The sequence below is a fragment of the Python bivittatus genome, unplaced genomic scaffold, assembly GCF_059951505.1.
Source record: "Python bivittatus isolate LINGU-HERP-01145 unplaced genomic scaffold, Pbiv_v1 ctg000080_np1212, whole genome shotgun sequence".
NCBI classification, from domain to species: Eukaryota; Metazoa; Chordata; class Lepidosauria; order Squamata; family Pythonidae; genus Python; species Python bivittatus.
In genome coordinates, this window is record NW_028277035.1 from 35,832,715 (window position 1) to 35,860,438 (window position 27,724).

The window sequence follows — 27,724 nt, forward strand, 5'->3', positions numbered from 1 at the left end:
TATGGAAGAGCCAGTTTGGTGAAATGGTTAAGGTACCAGACTAGAAACCAAGAGACCCTGAGTTCTAGTCCTGCCTTGGGCACAAAGCCAGCTGGGTGATCTTGGGCCAGTCACACTCTCTCAGAGCCCCAGGAAGGAGGCCATGACAAACCACTTCTGAAATCTTGCCAAGAAAACTAGAGGCCTGTCCAGGCAGTCGCCAGGAGTCAACACTGACTTGAAGGTGCGCGCACGCACAGGCACACACATAAAATGGTATAATGTGGGGCCATGAACATACTTCATCCATATCCTTGTGTGTGAGTGATCAAATCTTCATAGTGCTATTGTTGTAATTTAATATCCCTTCTATATCATCACCATTTTCACTCCCCAACCCTAAGAAAAGCTTGAAGCAAAACTGTGTCTGACCTCAAAATGCAGAAAATGCCACAGGAGGCAATCAAGGCATCTTCTAACTGACAAAAAGCAAGGTACAAAAATGGCATCCAACCCCCCACCCCGGTATTCTATTTGGCTTCTTAAACATCTGACTGTTCACAATTAGGAGGAAGAGGGCTGCAAAGTCACCAAGGCACCACACTATCGGAATGGCATTTCTCTGCCTAATTGAGAAACAGCCTACAAATGATAGTGTGAAACTAAGACAACTTTATCTTTGTGGGAAGGGAAGTCAGGGAGAGGAAAGAGTTCTCCCAGTGATCCATTCTGGGATGACAAAGATGCAGAGCTTCTGCTGGAAAACGTACGTTTGAGGCTGTTTATACTTGAACTGAAGTTGGGCCAGAAATAAACTGGCTCAGTTGCCAAATAAAGACAAAGTTGTGGGTGTGCTGAAGCCAATCAGGGAGTGACTTACACCGTGTGCGGAAGTGTTCTAAAATCTTGGAAGACAAAGGAACGCAGGCACTTCTGCAGGCTTACCTCTTGAGTGCTGAGATATTCTTGAGTGGCTTGCTGGGTTTGGGAAGCAACATGTCCTCCGTGAAACTTTTATTATCAAACAGTTGACGCATGGCAATGTTAGCCAACTGTTCCATTAACTTGAAGGTCTCGTTGATGTTCAGGAACATTGAAAAGTAGAGTTCACTGTCTCTGGTACTCACTTTGATGCATTCAGGAAACAGAAGGGTTGCATTCTTCTCTAGCTGCGTTACATCTACCCACTGGACTATCAAGGTCACTAGGGAAACAAGCAAATCCAAATCATCACCGAGAGTAGATGGGAAATCTTTTAAAATAATTTATAGATGTTGAAGCAATATTGGTGTGAAACAGCCCACTGCTCATTGCTGAACTATAACAAAGCAATAAGATTAAAAGATGCATATTTCAAATCCACTCCACTCTCTGGGAGAGGTATGGGAATTGTGGAATTTGCTATTAGCAGAGTATGAATGTTAGTTACAAATCCATATTTAACCCGAATTGAAAAGCAGGTTGAAAAAGGCAATACTATCAGACTTAATAAAAGTTTGAAGTATTAAACAATAAGAGTCACCTCGTTGACATATTACCTTCTTTGCCCAAAAGGAAGGAATAGAAACAAAGGTGATTAACAGTGAGATATAGCCAGCCCTGCCTTGGGACACGTCCTTTCCAATAACTGCAGGAGTAATAATTAACAAGTTTCTCTACTTCAGGCATTCCAAACTGTTTGCGCATCTTCAGTTCTGCTTCCTTAAATTTGCCAGGGTCTTCTTCCCCCTGCGGCTGCTGATTCTTATTTTCTTCAGCAATAATTCCCTGAAAGAAAAAGGGACAAATAAAAAATACTGCTTTTTCATTTGTTGCATTAGTTAACCGTTAAGCACAGTTTTCCAATAATCCTCTGGAAAGTGCACTTCTTTGTGTGCACACACAATTTCCTAATGTTCAAAGCTCCATAATCAATACTCCAGCAACTATATTAGCATACTGACTATTATTAGTGGCATTATTAATGAGGTTTCACACTGTTTGCCCACATCCACAAAACTGCCCAAAGCACATATGAATTACATTTATTTATGTTATGTTTCTCACAGATTGTACAGAAATGTCTGAAATGCTTCCCTAACTATAAAGAAAGCTGTGCAGGAAGTAAGGGAGCACAACAGACGTGGAAGAGAGCAAGAATATACACCAAAGGAAAAAAAGAATAAATTTGAGAAGGAAGAATCAACAAAACTCTCAAAAGTTTTTTTTTTCCTCCTAATGGAACCTTGGTCCAAACATACTATAGCAGTTTAATTATACAGTGGAATATTAAAGGAGTTCATCTAGGAATTTCAGGCAAAGTGATAGTGAACAATTTATATGGCTGGTCCTTGAGAAATGCCTGTTTAATGTACGCTATGAATATTTGACCCACTGAGTTTTATATGGAGATTCAAAATCTACAGCTCTCAACAGTTTCTCTTTTAGTTGTTAAAGAATGGGGCAAGAAGAACAGGTGTCTCTTACATGTATTTTACCCTTGACAAAGGTAGTGATATCTTCTTCATTGTCAAAGATTGCAAGAGTCTGGAGCAAATTATTTTCTAGCCACTCCCAATGTTCTGTAATTTCCTGACGGGATGAGCCTAAAAAGAGAGAAAGAACAACCACAATCAGAGAAAATATACATAAAGATTTCATACCATAACCTTGACACATACATAAAAGGATGGACATTTTTATATTAATCATTGTTGAGGGTTTTTTTTTTAACTTTCTACTCATATCAGGATTTTTTGTCTCTCATTTGTTTAAAGAGTCCTAAATGAAAGCTCTGAGTATGCATGCCATACACCTCTGATGTGTGGGCAGCTGAAACTGGGCAAAACAGGAAATATATACCACTAGAATTTCTTGTTTAAAAACTCTCTGCTTGTCTGGCTATATCCCAGTACTTACCACATGCCACTGCCCAATAGATCTGAGAATCCTGCGTTTGATGTAAGATCCTATAAGGAGCAACTCTAGCACTGGAGTCCAAAACTACATCCAAGGTTCCTACAAGCAGTCCTAAGACAGCAAAAATGCAGAGAAGAATATTACGAATGCAATCTAATTGAAAGAAAAATGTTGGAATGACTTAAAGAAATGTGTATATTGAACATTAAATTTTAAAGGATAGTAATTATAGACTTGAAAAAAGGATGTGTACCCAACTCTAAATGGATGATCCAGAAAAAAACTGGCGTTAGACAGCTACTGTATGCAATTTACAGGTTTCATTTTTAAAGGAAACATTAATTTGCTTTCATCAGGTATGACCAAGAGAGATGGTGGAATCCACTTCCTTTGATATGTTTAAACAGAGTCTAGACCAGTGTTTTTCAAACTTGGCAACTTTAAGCTGTGTGGGCTTCAGCTCCCAGAATTGGGAATACAAGCTGTGGAATTCTGGGAACCGAAGTCCATACATCTTAAAGTTGCCATGTTTGAAAAACACTAGCCTAGACAATAATCTGCCAGGATTTTTTTTTAACCTTGGGATCCTGCACTGAGCAATAATAATAGCTTAATAGCTTCAATGGCCTTTCTAATATTCTGATTCTATGATATAAGAAAAAATAGTGAGGGTATACTGAGTTTTAAGGAAGAATTATTGAAAAACTCTGAGAAAAAGAGTTTGCACTGCTGTGAAGACAATTTTCTAGCAAGTAACATTTGTGCACTTTGCTAAAGCCTGATGAAGAAATTGCCCAAAGCAGGGATGGGGATCCTCTGGATCATGGGTCAAACACAGCTTGCAAGGGCTCCTCTGTAACCAAACCCTGCCTACTACAGCAATTTGGCTTTTAGAAAATATTCAACCAAAACCTTTCTAAAGCTTATAAACCAAATGGGGAACCATTTTCAAATGTTGTGGTATAGCTTCCTCTCCATACCATATATAGGTGTTGGCTGGACTTGCAGTTGACAATTCATTCAGTTCAACGTTGGTAATTCAGTTCAATGGTTGCCATAAGATAATGATTTCCATTATAATGAGTCAGCAAGCTAATCTACAGCGCTAGGATATATACAACTCACTCCTCCAATAAATGAGAATAGCCAAGGAGGTTAGGAGACAATTATTGCAGAGATTATTATCTCACTATGCCTAATGATATGTTAAATATATGTTAATAAAGTTCCATCTCCAATTAGAACTATGAATTCAAACAAACACCTTTTTGTATTTGCCCATATGCAATCTCTTAGTCTGCTGTTGATGACCAGTTAAATGTATGCTTAGTCCAAACAAAAGCTGGGTTTACTCATTACACTAAACCAAAGCTTAGCATAAAGTATGAACCCACTCTTAGAGAGGATTCTCAATGGTCAATCTGCCAATACATAATGGAATTCTCTCCCTTTTCAAATATATTACATCCATAGCTGAGCATCTTCTGGAAGTTCCCTATTTAGGTGATTATTAGTTGCAGGGAAGGGCAAGTAGAGAAGAAAAATATTACATCATAAACCTGGAGCTGTTACAGAACAGATATTTGTAGTTTATACTTTACAAATATTTTCACCAGTTTCTTGTCCCAAAGAATTCTAAAATATGTATATTATATAAGGATGCTTAGCCTATCTTCAAAAGTTTACATTTAATATACAGGTATTCTAAGACAAACATCTGTGTTGCCACAAAATTCTATTATTTTTTGTGGTAAATTATTAAGCATACTACAGGTTGTCTGGAAACTGTCCCCTTGTTGGTATATCCTACAATGGTACGTCTTTCAGGCCATCCAGAAAGCTAAAATGTGGTACATAAGATACACTGCCTTAATAGATAATTTGTCAAAACATTGAGATGAATTTTACTACTTGTTGGAGGCCTGTCTTCCAGCCCAGAAAAAAATAAAGGAAAACACAGATTTAATCACCATTCAGTAAGAATGCTCATGTCTCTCAGATTAGATTAGAGGAGGGGGCATTTCCAGTAACTGCTGGGAATGTCTATTTATACAATGGTAGGTTCATTTACTAGTGAAACAATGGCAAAACAAAGCAGTACATTTGTGAAACAAATAAAGCATCTGTAAACAAGCTGTATTTTTAATCTATGCAATTACTGTATTCATCCTGAGTTTTTCAAATAAAACTGAAATTAAATGACTTAATCACTAAAATCTGCAAGACATTCTGAAAAAAACTAAGAATCTTATGGCACCGTAAAAATTAACATACATTATTATCACATAAGCTTCTCTGGATCACTAATCATTACAAAAATGGTACTTGCTGCCTCAGCCTCTATTTCCACAATTATTTTTTGAAATGGAGTTTATATAAAGGTACTTATAAACACAAAATGTATGGTTTGATCACAAAAAAACTAAAGCATGCAGCGGATTGTTTTGCCTACCCAAATGGATTCAAGCACACATAGAGAGCATTTTCCAACAGGACACTAAATCAGAAGATTAGTCAAAGGTCTCTCTGGTTACATTTTAGCCGCCCCTGGAGGATTTCACAAATGGCGACATCCTAATGTTCACCTCTAAATGGCTGCCATAGGGAAGAGCATACTAGCCATTTTGAAAGCAATTTAATTACATGCTATATATTTTGGGTTGTTGTTTTTTTTTTTGGTGCCTTTGAGTCAGGGTTGACTTCTGGTGACTGCCTGGACAAGTCCCTGCAATTTCCTTGACAAGGTTTTCGGAAGTGACTTGCCTTTGCCTGCTTCCTAGGGCTGAAAGAGAGTGAACGGCCCAAGGTCACCCAGCTAACCTTGTGGCTAAGGCAGGACTAGAACTCATGGCCTCCAGGTTTCTGGCCTAGTGCCTTAACCCATTCTTCCTCCAAGGCACCTACTAGCAATGTTGAATATTGTGAAGCTGTCTGCCCCCACCCGATCCATAGGCTACTGGAATTTTGTTTTAACTATGTATGTAAAGTTTTAACCCTTGTTAGCAACCTAGAGTTATATATGAGTCACTGGCTGTAAAGGCTGATGTAAAAATCAAATTTACAAAGACTCTGCACTTTAACTGGCCTAATGCCAGTAAGGATACAGCAATCTAATGAATTTAGGATTAGTTTCCCCAAAATTAAAACTCCTGTTTTGCATTTTTTTACATTTCTATAATGTAGATTAAAAATGCTGCTCAATGGTTAATAATGAAAAGAAAGCAAAATGAATGGAATGAGGGTATGAGAAACATTATGCCAGTGACAAATAAATATTACAGAAAGAAATCATTCAGTCTTGAAGGATATTCTGGACAGAGCAATCCAGAAATAAGCCCAGCACACTTTGGTGTACCCATGACCATGGTGGCTATCACCTGGCAAGGTGGAAGAGAGAACAATGAAATGCTTTTACCTTCCGTCAGCTTTCAGGGCTTTCTTTACTGCAAGAAATGTTTGCTCTCATTGCAAATCATAGGAAGTTATTTTTTTTTCAAACCAGTCAGGTGTTAATCTATATCTTCCCCACTGTCCCTCCCCATCCCACATCTGGTGAGGGATTGCAGGAGTTCAGTTCTCAAGCTCTCCTGACTAGCTCCCAGCGTACCCTTTTTAAAAAGGTCTTTCTGAATTCTGGATTTCCAACCTCTGAACGGCCCTAGTGATGTAGGTTGGCAGAAAGATGGGAGTGGGCATATGATGACAGGGTTTCCTTTACTGGAGTAGGGCTGTCCCATAGGTCTACAGCCTAATGAACATTTTCAAAAACACAGTGACTATTGTGGAGGAGAGCTGTGTAACTTTTACAGTAATACTATGTTTGATAAGTGTCTCTCATTAGCATTCCATACCTTGCATAATGAAAATGCAGAGAAATTGTGATACATGATTTCAACAAAACATAATTTGTTCTTCCCTGCAACAGCAATTTATCCTCAGGAGAGCATCTCTCTCTCTCCCTCTCCCTCTCCCTCTCCCTACATACATACATACATACATACATACATACATACATTGTTCACTCTGACACTTATTTTTAAATTGTTCTTTAAAAATAGAATCTGGCCATGCTGTGATGTGGAAATGGAGGGTTAAGGATTCCTTGAAACATAATTTCAGAACAATTTATGAATTATTTCTTTTGATGACTGCAGTATCTATTTGTTTTCTATCCTATGTTCATACTATATGTGTGCAAAATGTAGAAGTGTTCCAGTCTTTATCCAGATCTCACTGACCTCCCATTCTGAGGGTGATCGTCCAATTTTTCAAAAGTAAATTATCCCAAACTGCCAGACCATTCCCAGAATAGCACAGTCCAGAAAAAGAATGAGACACTCTATATTTGCCTAGAATATTTTGCTTCTGGAGATGGAACGTTTTGCTCATTCCTGATACAAACACATTACTCAATGGCTGTTCTTGTCTTAGTGACTATCTCTTTATTAAGAGAGCTACATCTTCAGCAGTTATGTGGATGCACCTTTTCAGTCTCCTGGAAGCCAGTGACAAATCAAATCAAATTTGCTCAAATCTTCTTTCTGACACAAAGGTAAAGATACCTTTACCTTTAGGCCAAGGGGATAAACATTTAAGACATGTATCCCTGTAAGAAAAATCAAATGAAGAGATACAGGATTGGGCCAGTCAGGTTCAGAAGCAAGGCATATGTCCAGAATCTAGGAGGAGTAGAAGACCACCATCTGAACACGAGCAAGCAGGGTGAAAAGCTAATACAATATTGAACTGCTTTAACAGAAAGACAGATTTCAGTGCATGGGAAATAATGGTTCAACTATGCCCTGTGTCAGTTAAACCATACTTGGAATATTACATCCAGCTCTGGGCATCACACCTTAAAAGGGATCTGGAGAAGCTTAAGCCAGGTCAGAGGAGAGCTACTAGGATAATAAGGAGTCTGGAAATCAAGCTGTCTGAGGAGCAGTTAAAGGGGTTGTGTGAGTTTAGCTTGCAAAAGACTAAGGGGAGTTATGAAGGCAATGTACAAATACCTGAAAAGCTGCATCGAGAGAAGAATAAAGGCTAAAACAGGTAGAAATTAAAAGAAAGGAAATTCAGGCTGAGTATTAGGAGGAATAACCTGATGATAAACACTGTGAAGCACTGGAACAGCCTGTCTAGAACAGATGTGGACTCTCCCTTACTGAATGTTTTCAATGGGTGGCCACTTGTCAGGGAAGGTTTAGTGGATTCCTGCACTGAGGAAGGATTGGACTAGGTGAGCTATAGGATCCCTTCCAATTCATCCATTCTGTGTCAACCACTGTTTCTATGCTGTCTTGGGGAATATGCACAGGGTGAAGCAGATGCAAATGCAGAGCTCTCTCCATCACACTTGTTAGCTCATTGGCTTCTGCCTACATGGAACACATTTATTTGTTAAAGCTGGAATCTGAACTTAAAATGTGGACATATTTATTTAATATCCCACCTTTTATACAAAAGCTTAAGGTGGTATATGTAGTGTTCCATCCTCCTATTTTTCCCCACAACAACCCTGTGAGGTAGGTTGGGTTGAGAGAGGGTGATCAGCACAAAGTCACCCACAGAGTTCCCATGTTGAGGGTGGACTAGTATTTCTGAAGAAAAAAAAAATATTTACCTTACTTAAAGTTATCTATATTGTATTTGTGACTTTGTAGTTTTATATATTGTTATCTATCTATCTAGCCAATATATGTAGTTATGTATATTGTATTTGTGAATTTCTACTGAAAAGGAATTTGTTTTAGCTATAGACACTGTGTGCTCTTTGGAAATCTCCAGTGTTTTCCTACTGCTTCTTCCTTTTTTTCCTACAACCACACACACTCTCAAACAAAATGCATTTGAAAAGTTAAAAACAGAAATAAAATAACTGTATAAGTATTATTGATTGGCAGTTGTAGGAATGATACATATGGAAGCACCTTAAGTTAATGAAAGCAGAATCTTTTGAAGTGGGGTGGCTATAACAAATCTAAATAATAATATTTCTGCAACTAAGAGCTTCCATTTAAAAAAAAAAATTCAGCACCCATAATGCAATCCTTTAAGTTGAATATAATCTTATCACCTCTGAAAACAAGATCTTCAGTAACCCCATGTTTTACTAAGTGACAACCTTTTTGATCTTCCCTTTACATGAACTGTTGGATACTGAAGCAAAAATCCTGAGAGATACAACCACAGGACATCTACCCTATATTTTTGGTAGATGCCAGGTACAATGTACATGCCTTCCCCAACAGAGCACAACATCAGCTTTTCAAAGAAAAGGCTGAACAGACATCCTGAAAAGAAGAGATGCCAATTACTATAACGACTTGATGGCACATAATCATTCAAACACGCGAAAGACAAAACAGAAGCGATCTTCCTTCTCATTCAGGAAATCGAAATGTTTGCGGGTTAACACTTTCTCCACTAAGAAGCACCATCCTCTCGAGCCGACTTGAAAGCTGACTGGAGGGTGAGGGAGATCCTGGCATCAAAGGATTAGACAAGAGGCCTCTGGAACCGTTCAAGGCTGGTCCATGTCAGGTTTAAACCCACTGCCCGCTTAGCTGCCGTACAGATCGGGGGTAAGACCTACTCAGAGGAGGCCACCGCCCCAGGCAAGGCGCTTCCCTAAACCTAGGCCCCGGCAGATCCGCACAACGCCCTCTCTCTACGAGGCGGGGCGGACCCTTCGGGGCGACAGCGGCGGCGGCGGCGGCGGCGGCCACTCCCTCCCAGCCGACCGGCTCCACTCACCCGTCAGGCCGCCCCCCTTGCCGTGGCCCCGCCGCCGCTGGAGGAGGAAGAAGGGGTTGGCCCGCTCGGTGATCCAGAGCGCGTTAGCCAGCAGCACCTCCTCGGGGCCCAGCCACATGATGATGGCGTTGCTGCTGCGGCGGCGCTGGTCCCGCCGCCGCCGCCGCCGCCCGGGCCAGGTCCCCTCTCCGAGCCCGCGCCTGGCCGGCAGTCACAGGTGGTCACGGGGCTGCCTACGCTACCGTCAGAGCAAGCAAGTTCGGCGGCCTCTGTCGGCGGCGACCCCTAGCGGCGTGGCTGGAACAGGGCAGCCCGGGAGGGCGGGCGTCTTTCTCCTTCGTGGCGGTTAGTTATTGCGGCCAGCAGCCTCGGCGCGGCGAGCGTTTGAGGTCGCCCAGAATTACTCTGAGGAATGCGATTCCTCGCGGCCTGTGGTCTTACATCTTGGTCTTCTGCATATTTATTAGGAGATTATTTTTCTTGAGAGCGACCCCGATGTTTGAACTTGCTTAGCACTAAAACGGAATCAAAAAGAAATTCAGCCAGCTTTTGCTGGGGGGAAGATGGGCCGTGATATCTCAGATTGTGTTCACATAACGCACTAATCTGTGGACTGTTTAACCATGGTTACCTGATTAAGCCGCTGTTGTCTAGGTTCTAGGGCTGTGCGATGGTCGCAAATTGCACAGGAAAATCTTCAGACTTTCCCCTAGCACAGCATATCCTTGCTGGTCATAAAGCAGCCCTGACTTTTTCAAGCTTCTGGTTAAACATAGAGAAAAGATGGCATTTAAAGAGTTGCACCCTGGATTCAGCACTGAGGCTAGGTAACTTCACAACGATGGCTGGGGCTTTTAATCAGTTGCACCTCTGCCTGGAGAACAGGGGTCTGGTTTCAGGGATACTTGCCCTGGTAACCTGGCCGCTGGATTACTGCAATGGGCTTTTCATAGGGTGGCCTTTGAAGAGAGTTTGGAAGCTATGGCTAGCCCAGAAAGCAGTGGCTCAGTGACAAGTGGCACCTCTTGGGGTGGCATATCACTACTTTGAAACAGCTACGCTGTTTGCCAGTTGCTTTCTGAACCTCTCTCAAGGTAATCTGGATCCTTTTAGCCTGGTTTCAGACTGGGGCAAAGTACTGAGAGAGCATTAGTTGCAGTTGCTGATGATTTTTGGTGGGCTTGGGATGGGAGAAGTGCATCCGTTCTGGCCCTCCTTGATCTCTCAGCAGCCTTCAACGTCATCAACCTTGGTATACTTCTGGACTGGCTCAAGAGGTTGGGAATGGGAGGTCTGGTGCTATGGTGGCTCTCTTCCTTGATCCAGGGCTGGTTCCGGTGGGTGTTAGTGGGAGAGAAAGACGAAACCACTACATGAAGTCACTGGGGGAGGTCATCCATCGGTATGGGGTGCAGTATCATCTGTACACTGATGATACTCAGGTATACATATCTGCCCCCAACCAAGTGATGCTGTCAAAATTCTGTCCCAGCAGGTAGATAGTGTAGGTCTAGATGGGGAAGAACAGGCTTTGGGTCAAGCCTAGCAAGATCAAGTGGTTGTGGGTTTTGTGTCTTCCAGTTCCTGGAACTGGAGATTTTCCATCCTTACCTCTTGGGGAAGACTGCTTCCTCTGTAGTTTCCCTTCTCCTTGGTTTGTACCAAAACATATTAGTTGCCACAGAGCATTTATATACATTTTGCATTTTTATGCTCAGTGCTCTATGTAGATAGAAGCCATAAATCTTGATCTTGGGGTCTAGCAATGTTCACTGGTTTCCCTTCAATCCAACTCCTTTTCCTCAAGAGATCTAACATGGCTTTCCCTAAAGATTATTATAATGAGGGACAAAATACAGTGCAAGGTAATATGAATATGACCAGCATCCAGTGTTTGAGCACAGCTCTATGATGCCCTAGAATTGGTTCGCTGGAGACATAAGATTACCATCCCTGCCTCCCCAGATCAGAGACAAGAACCTAAGCAACTCTCCTCCTTTTTGAAGCCTTATCCTGAGTTGGGGGGTCATTTTGAATTTCCAAGTGGGATGGGGGAAAAGTTTGGTAGAGGGAAAAGACATAAACGTGACCAGCCAGGTTGCAACTCACAGACATACTGGGCACTGAATCCAAAGGCAATCCTACAGATTATGCATTGGGATGTACCAAGCAACACAGTTCTCACAAACACAGCTCCCATTGAACAACACTGTGTTTTTAAACAGCTTTTTATTGAAATGTATTACATTAGCAAACCCTAACATAAAGGTATACACCATTAATGGTTCAGCATATACCACATAGCTACAATACAGTAGTGTACTGACATCAAAATATGCAGACTATGAATTTTTGTGGCTGCCAAGCTACAGCTTATCACACAAGTCTGAAAGTTTCGATTGTCAAGAGGGTGGCATACTGCTTGCACATGCCAAGATGAAACACAAGGCAAATAGTCCTTTTCACTTTGCCAGGCCTCTAGTAGCTTTCTGGATCATTCGACTCTTCATTGTTCTCATCAGTATAACTCACAATATGGCAATAAATAATTCGATTACATAAGCCCTACCATTGTATTTTACACACTCAGCATTTGGTATTTTAATAACTTTCACTTATCAAATCCACTCCCCCACCTTCTCAACTTTCTTTTTTACTGTTTTTTTGTTTTGTTTTGTTTTTTTGTGCATAGTTAGTGTTGACCTGTATTTGGAAATCCTGAGCAGACATAACACCCTTAAGTACATAGCTATCCGCTGAACCTTCTGTTTGGGAAAACAGCTAGGACTTAAGACGTTACATGCGCTCGAATCATGATTCAGCGCAATCACTGAAATGGGTCTGACGCTTTGAACCAATCATTTGTGTATTTGTAACAGAATGCCCGTACGAATGTCCCCTATTTAAAGCCACAAATCTAAGGATTTGAATGCATAGCCCTTAAGTGGCACAGAAAGGGCATCTTCCTGATAATCCATTTCTTTTGCTGCAGGCTGCCCAATAACTGAGATACTGCTAGCTTTTGTGCACTTCTGAAAGATAGTTTTTTTCCTGACATAAGGCTTAGTGTGATACTTTAATCAGTGACAAATGTACAGATGTAGAGAAGGTAGGAGTGCAGTGAAACAAATGCTTCATTCTGGTGGTTGCATTTAAAAAAAACAAACACCCCACAAATGCTGATGTTCCGCAACCACTGAGAAATTGCCTGCTCATCCTCCACTTCTTTTTTCCGGCAAAACTCAGTGTGGTTTCAGTTGTTAACAGCAGGAAAGAATTCCATTTTTGCAGCTTTCTTTCATCACTGCATGTTTGCGCCAGGACAAAGGGTACCAATTGAATACAAGGCCTAGGTGAAACTAATAAAGGCACAGAAGCTGACAGAAACAAAAGCTGGCAAACCTTTATATGTAGTATTGGGGTAATCCCAGATGTGAGGTTTATTCTTCCTGGAACAAATAACATTATGCTAACCACCATCACTACCATCATAAGTAGCAAACAGCAAGCTCTTTTTTCAAGCTTGTTGCTGTAACTGAAGACAACAACTTGGTTTGGCATGGAAAATGGGATAGCCAAAGCCATTCAGAGTACAATTTGCTTCACTGCTGGAAAAATGGCCACTCGTTTCACCAAGCTACAGAGCTGCATAAGTGACAGCTATTTTGTACGTGCTTTTTGTTAATGCAGATCAGCCTCGCTGACTTGTTAACAAATGTGATAGCTGGGCATTTTAAGGTTCTTATACCCTCTCCCTGGAGCCACCAGCAGTGCTCAAATTACAGGGGGTGGGGGGGGGCTGTATTTCAGCTGCTGTTTTTGGAAGAGTTACAGAGAAGCCCTATGATTCCATAAAACTGGTGAAGTCGAAAGCTGGGGCTCACAGATTTCACTTAGGCCCTTGACCTTTCCCTCTATAATTTAAGCACTGATTTTCAATGCAATTAGAACATGCAGTTTTAGAAATCTAATTATTGAAAGATCACATATTTATTAGTTAGCCATTGCTAAAATTCAATTATGGATAACACTGGCAATTCCAAGGGGATAAATAATTCAACCCTTACAACTAATGTAGGCATCCTGGAAACATTAGGACTACATTGGTTAAGTGCAGAACATCCTCTTGGAATTATATTCCCTTCAATTCTGTCACTTGGATGCACCAAGAGTCAAGAGCTACAAGCAGACTAATCAAGCCTAAGTGAACAAACACAGAAAGAATCAAGAGAAAGGAAGACAGTTCAAGTAAATACACAAAAGATATTTTCACAAAGCTTTCATTAATATGGTTCAGCACCTCAGAATGCCTGACATCAATAAGAAAAAAATGGGCAACCAGAAACGTGAGCAAATAAGCCAACATCTTCAAAACAGTCGCACAAACAAGCATTGACATAGCACCATCCATGCAAAAAGCTTGCCATTCTTCATAAATGTGAATGAAGTCTCACACAATTCTTGTGAGGTAGGTATTATTACCATACTACATCTGCGTAAATAAAAGCACTGAAGATACATTTATTTAGAACAACTGATGGAACAAAGTATCTCCCGTCCAAAAACATCTAGATCCAACCTGGGGGGTGTGAGTCGCACCCCAGGGCCTATTTCCTTAGTTTGCTGGACGCAGGGAGGAGAGAGCCAGGGCCCCTCTTCCAGCAAATCCACTGATGTGCCCAGAGCAGCTCATAAGAGGATTTTGCTAATTTTCTGCCCATATCAGAACATGGTAGAATCTGGGCTTGCATGCTGCTGGCTTATTGCAGATCAGCTTTGAATTTCCCTGCAGCCGAAGATGAAATATAAAGAAACCTATCTAGTAATGTCTCTGTAACGGAGGAAAGACAGCTTTCTCCAATAATTGCATCTGGATAAGCTTAATACAGTGAATGCGACTAAAACAACAAAACAGCACGGTTAAAGTTTACAGTTTGGGGGCATCTAGCTCTCCTAAAATGGAGGATAATGCAAAAATGTGTGGGGACAGACCTAAGAGCAGCAAGTCCTCCTGAACTATGTTGATATGTAAACTTACTGATCAATGCATATCTGCTCCCTTGTCTTTCCCACTATTATCCTGGTTTCCTGCCTAGCCCCAAATATGATAGCCCTCATAAGTAAATATAGTTCTCTCTGAGACACTTTTTGCTCACTTTATCTTCACGCGCAAGTCTGCAACAGCAATTTCTGCAGCTATGTTGCTTCAGTACAGCTAGAATGCACACTTACGACTACATGAATCAAGTATAAAAACAACTGAAAGAATGCACAAAATCCTTTCCACTCATCCCTAGAAATAGCAGGATAGTAGACATACCTTACATTGCTAATGTTTCACGGCAAATGTTCAGCTTCTAAATGAACAATAAAACCACACTGTTTCCTTGATACCTTAAGATTGTATAGCGATATCTATAGCAATTCATTTAGCATAATAGTCCCTTATAAAAAGTTCTTCAAGACCATGGATAATAGATTGATGTAGTAAAATAATATGTAAACCGAGGGGAAAAGTTAATATGCAATAAGGCAAAACAGAGATAAAGGTATCAGCATAGTTCAATTGAAAAAGAGTAGTATTTTACTGTCAAGATACAGACTTTCTATTGACATGCTATAAATCTGATTTGCTTTTTAATTAAACCATACATAGGAATAAATGAGCAGGTGTTAAAACTATTCTCCCACACCCCCAACAACCCCCCCCCCCCGGCAACTTCCAATTGCATTAGCTTGAGATGATGGGGAAGCTAGTTCAACTCTCTGTCCATTGTCTGGTTGGGGAAACCTGTGTTAAACCACTGAGAAATAATTGGGACACAGCAGATTTGACCTGTCCTTCCCTGCTAGAGGTCACTGTAAACAACTGACAATAATGGGACTTCATGATGCATCTTCATGCCTTTGCCTAGTCCCAAGAAATTCACATGAATGCAGCTTTGACTGAAGTTTTCCAGACACTCACTACAGCACAGCTAATAAGGAAGCTTTATCATAGCTTAGACTGTAACTACTTCAGTTTATTGCTCTCTGACAGATGCGGTTGCAGCCTCTTTTGCCCTCCTAAGCTTCAGTTCAGCACATTTCTCTCTCACCCTTCCCATGGCTTAATGGAAATCCTGCTTTGTGCTTCGCATGCTTAGAACGAGACGGCAGTTGTATTGACACTTTCAACATTCCAGCCCTGGGAGACTCTAGTTCCCATGGTTTCTCCCACTCTCACAAATTCTATGTCCTTTGGATAGAAACTGAATCATAAATAACAGCTGTCAAGAACAGAATTAATACATGTATAAGCAGGGTAAGGGAGAGTAGGATAAATTGGAACACGTTTCCTTAAAAGGGACAGGGAAAAATTAAGCAGCAGGATCAACTGGAAAGCATTCATAAGCAGAACAAGTTGTAAAGTGACTGTCTAATTGGACAGTTTGAAAATGAGCCTAGGGAAATTTAGTAATGCTTTAAAATAAAACAGTTCAGGTAGCTAGATTATATGCCTTAAGACTGTACTTCTTTAACATTGACTGAATTACATAACAATTCATCTTTGTTAAGGCTAGACTGAGCCAGCATTCTTCTCTTTTTGATATAAAGCAGAGTGTTGATGACTGGGAAAGAAATAGAGATTGCTAATTACATTCTTAGCATTTGCTGTACAACATTTCTCAGAATACTTTGAGGGAAAGCATGATAATGAAAATACCATAAGCAAATTTTCTGTAGTGTAGATGGGGACATGGTTGCCGTTCCATTTGGCTTAAAACTTAAAACTTTCATTTTGCTACATAAAACATGTAGCTAGAATAATTGATTTACCTGTTGTATCTCAATGTTTCCCTTTGCTTTTGGGGGCAACAATCTATTTCTGAATAGAGAAAGAAAGGGATTCTTCTAAATTTCTGAAAATTGTAATTAGGAGCTTTTTATGGAGGTTATGCTATAATTGCATTTATTCAATATGAATTAATCATGTAATTTAATAATCTTACTTTATTTCAATTTTCTACCATACACTTAGGAGGGACACATGGAGAATTCCAGCAAAGTAAGCTATTGTACCATGCTAAAGATAGGCAACCTGGTGCCCCTCCAGATGTTTCAGCTTCAACTTCCATCAGCACCAGCTGACATGGCAAATGAGAAGAGGTCATGGGAGTTGCAGTCTCAAATATCTAGCACACAGAGCTTATTTTTACTCTATACTGTATTTTGGGTGTGTGGTTACCATTCTTTTTTACATTCCTCAGAATTTGTCATCATTTTATACTGATGATATTCTCTTAAAGCTATTAAATTATAATTATTTGAATCACTCTTCTGGAAACTAACATATGAAATTAGCTTTCTTAATAGAAGTCCATTTCTTATACTATAAAGCAGCTATATGGAAGGTTGGAAATACCCACCTATTCTCTTGGCCATTCATATAAAGTGGAAAAGGAGCTTCATAGAGTGACACTGGGAAAATCATGAGGAACAGGTTGGATGAACTTATCTCTGCATGAAATAGTTCTTGCATATATTGAGTTGGTGGGAAAACTGTGCGCCTTGGTCAACGTGTGAAGAGACTCACAATTCTCTACAATGGCAGTTATATACTTTCATAACGCAAAAAGGGGGAATACAAAGTTATTATGGACTGAAACGCTATTTGTAATAGTATACCATATAGATCAGGAATGCATAACTTGAGGCCTCAGACTTTAGGGATGCTGACCCAGAACCTGCAAAGATGAATGCCAAACCGTATGTTTAATGTGTCAGAAAGGGAAATGTATGAACTGCTAGAGAGTGGTTATACCTGTAATTAATTGATTAAAATTAAATGAAGTCAAATTTAGATTGTCTTATTCCCACCTACTTCCTGGAGGGCCATTCCCAGCATGCCATTCAAAGGTCAATTTCAGTCCTTGGGCAGAAAAAGGTTATGTGCTTTTGTTGTGCACCAGCATTTCTATTGCCTCTCTCTTCCCCCCACACCCCAGTTAGGAAAGCAGCAGACTGGGAGAAGAGGTAATTCAGGCCAAGCCTCCATCTGTTGCCATTTACCTGTCCTCAGAGCAGCTGTTTCATTGGGCCTAAGTGCATGATCCTTCAGAATAGGCATCTCACTCTGGGAATGGCCTCTGAGCAACATCTCTTGAGTGGCCATCTGGAGAATGAAGGGTGGCATTTCCACTGCTGGGGAAGGCATGTGAATGGTAGGGAGCAAAGGAGTAGGCCTCAGGCAATGGATCTTCTTGGGGCTGCCCTTGAGAATTGTGCAGTTTGGGAAAGTTGCAAAATTCAGACTATTATATCAGTATAACTAAGTGCTACATTTACTGTAATGTTTTCTGAAAGAGTTCATATAGTCATCACAAGAGCCTAATATCTAACAGTTAACCAATCATTTTGAATCCTTCTCTCCAGTTTCTGATGGTATGTCTTATAGGTAAAAAGAGGTTGTGCCCAAATATCCATGCTTTCCAAAACTTGGGAGCTTTGGAAGGGCTAAGGGCTCTTGTTCACTTGATTAGACCAGTGTATTGCACTGTTTATAAAACAAAACATATAAAACAGCATTTTTGGTTACAATGATGAAACTCCTTCAGGAAACACCACTTTATGTGTCAGATAAAGGACAATCTTAGGATATAACAACATGTATACTATTAAGCCTGAGCAAGATGAGTTCACAGGCAACTAAAGATTTCCATGTCCTATTTTTAGAACTCTTAGTTCCAGATAATGCTGCTTAATGACTTGGGCAGCATTCACTGTATTAGTAATTGGAAAACTAGCAACAACCCACCGTGATCTCTATATCCTACCTATCCCTAAGAGAAACCAGGCAGAATTAGAGCTTGGTGGTGAAGCATAGGTCTTTGCATGCAAACTCTGTCCCTGGCATTTCCAGTTAAGAAGATCTAAGGTCTAAGGCCTGGGAAAGACTCTTGTGCCCCAAGATCCATTGCCATTGTCAGTTAGAATAGTTATAAGGAGATACATGTGATTTGGTATTATCAGCTACACACGTTGAAACCAGTGTTCAATTAAGAGAGTAAACTATTTATATATAATAATTGGGGATCATGAGATTATACAGAAGCCCAAACCATAATTGTCCTAATTATCCATATAGAATGATTCCAGCATGAAAGTTAAATCCTATATCCTGTATGGGATATAGGAAATTTCTGTATCTGTTAAAAACACATTTTTTAATTGTCCCAATAAAAAATATATTAGTTATACCTAAATGTCCTCAGTGGTTGAGTTCAGTGGGACTGAAATGGGAAAAAATTCTCTGGATTCCTCTTTCCCTAAAGTTCCTTATGTGTGTTTTGTTTGTTTCCAAAAAATATGTATTTTCAGGACCCAATCAATTATGTGGAGCTACTCAAATAACAGTGATTTTAATTATCCCACCCCATCTTACTAAAGTCTCAATGTCTACTAATATTTCAGTGTTCTGGTTATTATAATAATTCAGGTCAGGTCTCCACATGGTCAACTTTGGGTTAAAAATAAGCTTAGCTAGCTCATGTTTAAAACATAACATATGCCAGTGGTGTTAGTAATCAGTAATTGTAGATTTACAGTTAGTAGGAAGGGTGCTGAACATTTTTTAGAATTATCACAGCTTCAGCTATGCACTACACACTTTTTCATAAGAGAGAATTTCATATAAAGTAACACTGTCTTTTACTGACAGATAAATATATCTACAGGATATTGGCAGTTTGAAAGAAAAAGAAAAAAGTGCAGGGTTTTTCTGTTATTCAAGTAATATCACAATAGTCTAACACCCGTCCTCAATACTTTAATCTCCACCCCAACAGTTTTAACTTTAATTCACAATACGTCAAGACTGTGCTTTTAAAATAATCTTGTTCAGAGTTCTTCATGGCTAGTGGAGTATATTAAAACTTACCTGGCACATACATACATATATACATATACATATACATGTATATATAAAAATCCACACTGCCAGTGTGAAATCCTTAAAACTCTATATATCAACCAGTCAAGAAGGATCAGCTCCACAGTATGGTCTTCCTAACAACACTGGCTAAGCTTCCTGCTAGCAAAGAGGTCCTCAGCTTTCACCTATTTGCATTTAAGTTTTAGCATGACTACATTCCAGGGCAGAAATGATATTTTGAAAGCCCAACCTTTGTAGGAAAAAAAAAAAAAGAATGTCTCTTTATCTACAGCTTAAGCTGTCTAAAGCAACAAGACACCCACACAACACTTCTTACCTTTTCTTTTGGTTTCAGTTTTTTTTTCAATCATCAAGCTTCATATAGAATTAAGCTTGTTTCCACACTACAAGGACATCATTTTTATGTCTATATAGCTCAAATTTGCAATGGGAAAAATGACATTTGTAACTTGTTTTACAGAGCCTCCTCAGCAGGAAAAGCTACCTAAAGAGCCCAATAACATAGTTCAGATCTGATTTTTTTTTTTGCTTAAGCAGCATTTTGACTGCTTTAAAAACAGGACTGTCTTTGTCCTTTTAACTGTCCGTTTTTGCGTCAGAATACTTTTTTTAAAGCGCGTCTGCCCATTCTAATCAAAATTGATTTCCGCCAGCATGTAATGCCCCAGCTAACTGTCTTCCTCACTGCTTCATAATAGCGATCTCCCCAGGAACAGAATTAGCTTCAGAAAAGTGTTTGTTGCTTCATGAATACAGTTATCTCAAGTAAAAACATGTAGGAAGGAAGCTTCCAGATTCTTTAGTATATAACACCAACGTAATTGGCTTCTTAAAAATCTGAGTGAAAAAAGAACACAGTTTAAAAATCAAGCAATAATATATTTTTGATTCCTGGATTCTTCTTAAGAAGTCTTAATCATGAAGCACTCAAATATTGGGTTTATAAATTTCAGCAGACTCTTTGAAAGTCAGTAGAAGGCTGTAAAAATGGCTCTCTGTGCGTACGTGCTTTCCTTTCTTACCAAGCAACTTTTGGCCATGTTCAGTCACAACAATAGAATGTGAAAAAAACCTCCAAATCCAGGAAAAATGTCACAGGTTGTAATGCTGTTATACTGATAGCTTGTTTTGTTAAACAGCAACTTCAAATGTTAATATATTTCTCATAGATCCCTTTGGAATGGAAGTGTTCAGTGTGAGATTAAGGACAAACTTAAAAGTACTGTAATTGGAGTACTTTGGGCAGTTAGCCTACCAGCTCCTGCATCAGGCAAGTAAGCTGGCAAACACGGTAATTTATTGGTTTGGAAAATAAGAGAACTATCACATGCCTACTCAAGAGACAGGACTGTTGTACAAAATTAAAACTGAGTAGGGCAAAATCTCTAGCATACTGACACCATCACGTTGGCACTGCTAATGGTAATTTTGTCACTCGGCAACCTCCAACAGCCGACCTTGTGCACATACTTCATCTGTTCAGAGACGTCATCCTCAGATATTGCCTCAGCTGAGCTTCACCTTTGCAGCCTGGCAGCCAGGCACAAGTTCTGGAAAAAGGCAGCTCTTCTTCAGACAAAGGACATCCATGGAAGGAGTACACAACAATAGGAATGAGAAACGGAAAAGGGAAAGGGAAAGAGAGCAAAGCAAGAAGAATGCAGATTCCCTTCAGGTCTTGTTCTCATCGTACATGTCCAAGACAGGCTCGATCGAAGAGAAGTCATTCTCGTAGACCAGACTCCGAGGGGAGAGAGAATTACGGTGGAAAAAATGGCCGCCTACAAGAGAAGCAACAATAAAAACTGTCTGTTAGAAACAAGAGGAGAGAAATAAATAGGAATGTGATTAACGACATGTTGCCAATTCTTTGTTTTTATTCCATGTAAAATCATCCTGCAGTTAAGCTCCATTTAATAGTACTAGATTATAAGAACTGGTGGAAAATCAGAAAAAGCAACATATTTGGATATATTGCCCCCAGAAATACTAGAAAATATAGCTCATAAGACATGAGAAATATTAGACACGAGAAATATAACTTTAAAATATAACTTTAAAAACAAATATGCTTATCAGATCATAAGAAACCCTTTTGGGTTGATCAAGATGAATAAGAACCTTCTTAGATGAAGATGGTATTATCCTATCTACCAGAACATACTTTAGCAAAGGTTTATTTACATGGAACTCCTACCTTTCTACTCAGTGTCAGACTGAAATATTTGTCTAGTGTCTATTCTCCAAGAGATAATTAAAATTGGCTTTTTCCAGCAAGGGTATATGGAGGATGAATCATAAGATTCAGAATGCCATTTCAGCTACAAACTCCCAGCAAATCTTTATTCCCCAGCCACTTCCCTTTTTTATTCTACCATGTTCCTGACTCCCAACTAGATTTAACCCTACCAATAAAAGCAACTGAATTCCTCTTGAGGTTTGGGATAAACTCTTCTATAGCTTATTCAAAGTACTTCTAAGTCATATTTGCACATCCTGCTAACAGATGATCCCCTTCCCGAGTGGTGTCCAGTTTCACCCCAGAAAGCCCCAAATTAAAGTTCATTTGAAAAACAGCAAAGCTCCTGGCAAAGATTTAATTCTACCACCATTTCTAAAAACAAATCCTGCTTGGTGGGGGTCTCTGCATTAGCCCCTCTTTTCACTGCTATAAGTAATTCCTTATATATCTCAAAAGACTGGCTTAATTCTGCCACCCTCCCAATATATAAAAAAGATGACAACTGTGACCCTGCTAACAACCAACCATTCAGTCTTTTATCTACAATTAGCAAACAATATGCTAGATTAATATTGAATAAAATATTGGAGTTAATGCTATCAGAGAATATCTTGGCCACTGAGCAGCCCACATTCAGCTCTGGATACTCAACAATGGATGAATGCCTAATTTCACATCACTTAGCTGAGACTGTACTCCACCAAAAAGCATCATTTATGTTACTTTTATAAAGGTAGCCTTGACTCAACACCATATGACAGAGTCTGGGAGAAACTAGCTGTTACATCAATCAGTGGTTGCCTCCTTAAATTGATAATAGCATTGCACAATGGTACTGCCACATAAATTAAGGGTAATTGCAATGGTGATATAACTGAACCTAACCCCACCCAAAAAGGCATTAACCAAGGATTTATTCTTGCCCCATTATTGTTTAATTTGTGTATTAACAACACTGTTGAGCATTTTTGCTAAGCCAGAATTCCATCTTCCATCTTTTGCCTATTGGTCCATGTCGTTATACGAAGGGCAGCCAGCTCCTGAAGTGGCCTTGGAGGATGAGCAGTCAGCTCTGGGGTCACCGGACAAATAGCTGCCTGAGCAGGTGGAGGGGGCAGGGCTGTCCAGCAATCAGCAGGGACAGCTGCCGTTGCTCATGGAAGATGAGGACTCGGAATTGCCACCCCCTCCCAGTGCAAAAGCAGGAGGAGCAGAAAGAAGAACAGAACAGAGGAAGTCAGCGAGGTTACTCGCAAGGAAGCAGCCTCACCCTCCTAAATAAGCCCCATCGGGCCTGCTCTTATTTAAGAAGAGCTATGAGCTCGAGACTGGTGTTGGACACAACTGTTTGCTAACTCAGGCTCTCTGTGCCTTGCCTTCTGACTCTGAACCCGGACTGGCTGATGACCTTGCTAATGCTTTGGACCCCTGGCTTTGCCTGACCATTCTTGCGCCTGCTCCTTGGACGCTGATCTTTTTATTCAAGCAAGTTTGCTGGACTTGTGAGAACTTGGTTGCTTTTGTGTGTGTGAGTTTGCACATAAGTTTTCATTGCTGCTTGCTGTAAGTAAAAGTTTGCAACTACCTCTTGTGTATTTGTGGGTGCCTGGCCTGAGACAGGACAAAAACAGTGCTTGTTAAAATTTGGCTCTCCAGACCCCTTCCTACTTTTACAAATTACAGAGGACTGCAAAAAGCTTTTGTTTGAATGGTTTATATTTATTGATACTTATCATATTAAAACTGATGCATTCATAGAATATTTATTTACTGAATCATGTAAAAATAACAATATTAAACCCATTAGATATTAACATAGAGTATTTTTCATGAAAAATACTTAATTATTTTAAACAAATGAACAATAATGAGAAGGGTGACATTGTTTTAAATTTCTGCAACTATCTTCAATATCTGGCAAATAATTATGGTTTTGTGGCCCCCTGAGAGGGTCTTGGGGGGGTCCTCAGAACACACTTTAAGAAACACTGCTCTAAGGAATACCTTGAAATTAATTACTCTAAAATGAAGGTTTTAGTATTCTCTAGTAAGCATTTTAAGACTCCAGTTGGTAAGATCAACAGGAGACTTATTAAGCAGGTCAAAACCTTTAAGTACTTAGGTGTTTTTTTCAATCTTCCGCCTGCTAGACTAATCAATCAAGAGAGTGAGCTTAATCTAAGAATTCAAAGAACAACTTTTGTGATCATTAAATACACAAGTATGGTAATAACTCAGTCACAGGAGCAATTAAACTATTTAAAGCTAAAAGTTCTGGATTTGATGTTATATGGTACTCAGATGTGCATCTATGAGGATACATCAACCTTGGAAACCATCCAATCAAAATTCCTAAAAGTTAACACAGTTATCCCTTTTTCAACTCTTAATGCTCTCATATGGCTAGAACTGGGCTGCATCTCTTTTGGAGCTCATCTAAAACTTTATCATCTTAGATTCTGGTTGAAGCTAATCCTTTCGGGAACTTCCAGTGTTCTTAAATTTTTAGGTACTGCAATTTCTGATCTCCCTAGATTTAGCATCTTTCAAGATCAAAGTTGATTCCTATACAGATGTACTTAAGATTCCTATATAGCTTTTTATACTCAGATGTATTCTATAAGAAAGTTGAGCCCAAAATCATCACCAATCTTTTATGGATCCTGAGTACTCCAGTCTTCTTTTGCAGTGATATTTTTTTATTAACCTGTCAACAAAGCTTAATAAATATTACATGTAGAAAGTTAGTACATTTCACAGCTCCATAAACTCTGATTAAGAAACACAACTAATTCAGTTCTAATTCTTATAGCCAAGAGGAAAAAAAGTTGCCCTCAGGCTTTAGAAAAGATGAGGCAGGACACATAAAAATGAGATATTTTCCCAGGAAGAAAGGTTGGAGTAGGAAATTCTATATTTAAATCTTGATAGAAGCACCAAAAAAAGGAACACATATTACTTTGTTTCCATATCTTTAACTTAAAAGAGAGTATTTCATTAGTTTAGGGCAGAGATTATCAAACTGTGGATCATGACTCCCTGGGGTATCACAAGGGACTTACAGAGGAAGTACAAGTTTGGTTTAAACTAAGTCTGTAGCCCTTGGCAAATTAATGACATGAAATCCAATGAAGAATGAGCAAATGTTATATGTAGCCACATAAAAAGCTTTATTTCCAGTCTGCAGGCCTTAAGAGTTCAGCGCCCTTTCTAATCTCAAAAGAGCAGCAAGTACACAGTTGGGAATCCCCAAAGATGGACCTAAGAAAAACTGGCTGAACCTTTTCTGTAGAAGAATTAAAACTCATCATGCAAATCTGAATGCTGTATAGAATGTAAGCACCTGACATACTTAAAAAAACTTAAATTGCAGAGGAATGAGGTGGTCTCCTTTGGATAAAAAGAAACACGATAGCTTTCCTAGAATTACTTGCGTATTCAGTATGAATTTTCTTTGAGATACCTAACCAAATGAAAAATGGCAGTTACATTTCTAAGCATTGATACCTATTTATTTAAACATTGAATGAGATGGGAGTACTTATCTACCTGGTTTAGCCATGATCTACCATATAGCAGCCTGTTCTTAATCTTGCCAATACCTCCCCTCAAGTATCCTCCTCCTCAATTTTAGCCCCCCAATGTTATCACCTTCAATTTATTCCAAACATTCATTATAAAGATGGCTTCCTGACACACCACTTGCTGACAACTGACAGTGGGTTAACTTGTTTATAATTGGAGGGATCAAATTTATTTCCTTCCTTACGAATGAGAAAAGTTCTTGCTTTATATACCACCTGTCTGGTATTGATCTGGTTTTATTAATCTAAGTAAGGACTGCAGCCAGAAAAGGAGCCACCAGCCAGGATGAGCTTTAATTAATTTGGGCTAACTTGAGGACTTTCCAAGATTCAGTGGCTGTGTAGGGCTCTTAGCTTCCAGAATGGAAGTGGGGACCTATTCTGAGGAAGGAAGGATGGGGCCCTCTTCTTCTGGTTTTGATAAAAAGGCTTTTATCTTATCAAAGACCTTTGAAAAGTGACAGACTTATTAGACTGCAGCGATCAAGTGATAGAGCAACGAGTTACCATGAATATTTTCTCATGTTTAAGCTAAGAAGTTTCTTTGGTTTTGCTTCAGTGTTATGTTTCCTACAAGCAATTAAAGGCTTACACTTTTAACTAGAAAAAGGGGTCTGGGGGGAAATGAATGAATTTATTTATACTGTCTGTATAGAACTAAACATTATGTTTCCTACAAGCAATTAAGGGCTTATATTTTTAATTGAAAAAAGGAATCTGGGGGGAAATGAATACATTTATTTATTTATTTATTTATTTATTTATTTATTTATTTATTTATTTATTTATTTATTTATTTATACTGTCTGTATAGAACTAAAAGAAAATAGGCTCCAGAATCATTTGTGCAATCCTCATTACAGATCAAGTTAATTCACTAACCCTTTTGATGTTAATAATAAAGATGTACCCCCTCCCATCTGCAATTTTTGGGAAGGCGGGCCCTGTCATGCCATTCAAAGACTACACATGATCCTTGATCTGGAAAAAGTTGCGCTTTATGGGATATGGGTATCTGTCAGTTTGAAATGTGTTCATACACAGCTAATTTACAATGCCATCCTTCAGTGTCTAATTTGAAAGAAAATGTGAAATTTAACATGAGTTTGGACATATTGCATGATAGATGTTGATGCTGTTTGCTTGGTTCAAGTGACTGTGTCAACCACTGCCCTGGGAAATTCTCTCATTCCCTTGCACTGGCAGCCTATGGTTTGCCAATGCCACAGATAAACAAAACAGCCATTTTCACCCTGTTGACTTCTGTGAAGGAGGCTGAGAAACTTTCATTTCTGATTTATTTCCCCACGGATTTTGAGAAATCATGGATGATGGGTGTGGGGCTGGAGGGTTGGAAAAGGACAAATGTTGTTTCTGTCTTCAAAAAGGGGAAAAGAAGACCCAGGTAACTACAGACCTATCGGCTTGATGTCAATGCAAAACTCTGAAACAGATGATTAAGCAGCCGACGGTGAACATTTAGAAAGCGATATGTTGCTTTTCAGGAGGCAGCATGATTTTATCAAAAATAAATCAACCTGAACCCTTTTGACAGAGTGACCAGTTTAGCTGAACACAGGAGTGCAGTGGGCATAGTATACCTTGAGCTCAGTGAAGCATTCAAAGCTCTCATGAACTTGTAGTAGAGAAAATGACAAGTGCTGGACTATGCTATCATTACATGGATCCATAGTTAGCTGAACAATCAAACTCAGAGCCTATATATAAACAGTTCTACATCAAGCTGGAAGGGCAAGTGGCATACTGCAGGGCTCCATTCTAGACTCTGTGCTTTTCAAGATATTTACAAATCACTTGGATGAGGATTTAGAAAATATGCTTACCAAAACTATAAAAGACACAAAGATAGAGGGAATAGCAAGTATCTTAGAGAACAGTATCAAAATTCAGGAAGAACTTGATAAGCTGAAACAATAGGCAGGAATCAGCAAGATGAATTTCAACAGACACAAATGCAGAACTCCCTGCAAGGAAAAGTCAAAGGCCTGATTATAGCATGGGGGAGGAGGACTGTGCTGGGGAGCCAAACATGTGCAAAGGATCTGGGTGGTTTTGTGAATCACAAGCTCAACATGAGCCAGCAGTGTGATGCAGCTGCCAAAAAAAAAAAAAAGCATATCCCAACCCAAGCTGCATCAAAAGTTGTGCATCAAGACCAAGACACGTCATCATTCCTTTCTAGTCTACTTTGGTCAGACTGCACCTAGAGTTTTGCATCCAGTCCTCCTGGTTGGAAGTGTTGGGTATATTTAGTCTGTAGAAGAGAAGACTCCAGAGAAAGATATCTGAAGGATATATCATGTAGAAGAT

At 39.5% G+C, this 27,724-nt stretch overlaps 2 protein-coding genes across 3 annotated transcripts in view; both read right to left on the reverse strand.

Moving 5' to 3' along the window:
* TBC1D9B (TBC1 domain family member 9B) overlaps positions 1-9,870 on the reverse strand; it is a 52,707-nt gene extending 42,837 nt beyond the window's left edge. For both annotated transcript variants that reach the window (XM_088133841.1, XM_088133840.1), the window contains exons 1-5: positions 9,634-9,870; positions 2,878-2,988; positions 2,446-2,564; positions 1,518-1,746; positions 925-1,183 (exon numbers count right to left, since the gene is read on the reverse strand). In XM_088133841.1, coding sequence (XP_087989967.1) covers positions 925-1,183; positions 1,518-1,746; positions 2,446-2,564; positions 2,878-2,988; positions 9,634-9,751 — 836 coding nt within the window. In that variant the 5' untranslated portion in view covers positions 9,752-9,870. The remainder of the gene's footprint in view (positions 1-924; positions 1,184-1,517; positions 1,747-2,445; positions 2,565-2,877; positions 2,989-9,633) is intronic.
* A 1,963-nt stretch (positions 9,871-11,833) lies between these two features.
* Positions 11,834-27,724, reverse strand: part of RNF130 (ring finger protein 130) — a 77,321-nt gene continuing 61,430 nt past the window's right edge. The window contains exon 8 of the mRNA XM_088133846.1: positions 11,834-21,348. Within this exon, the coding sequence (XP_087989972.1) occupies positions 21,239-21,348 (110 nt within the window). The 3' untranslated portion in view covers positions 11,834-21,238. The remainder of the gene's footprint in view (positions 21,349-27,724) is intronic.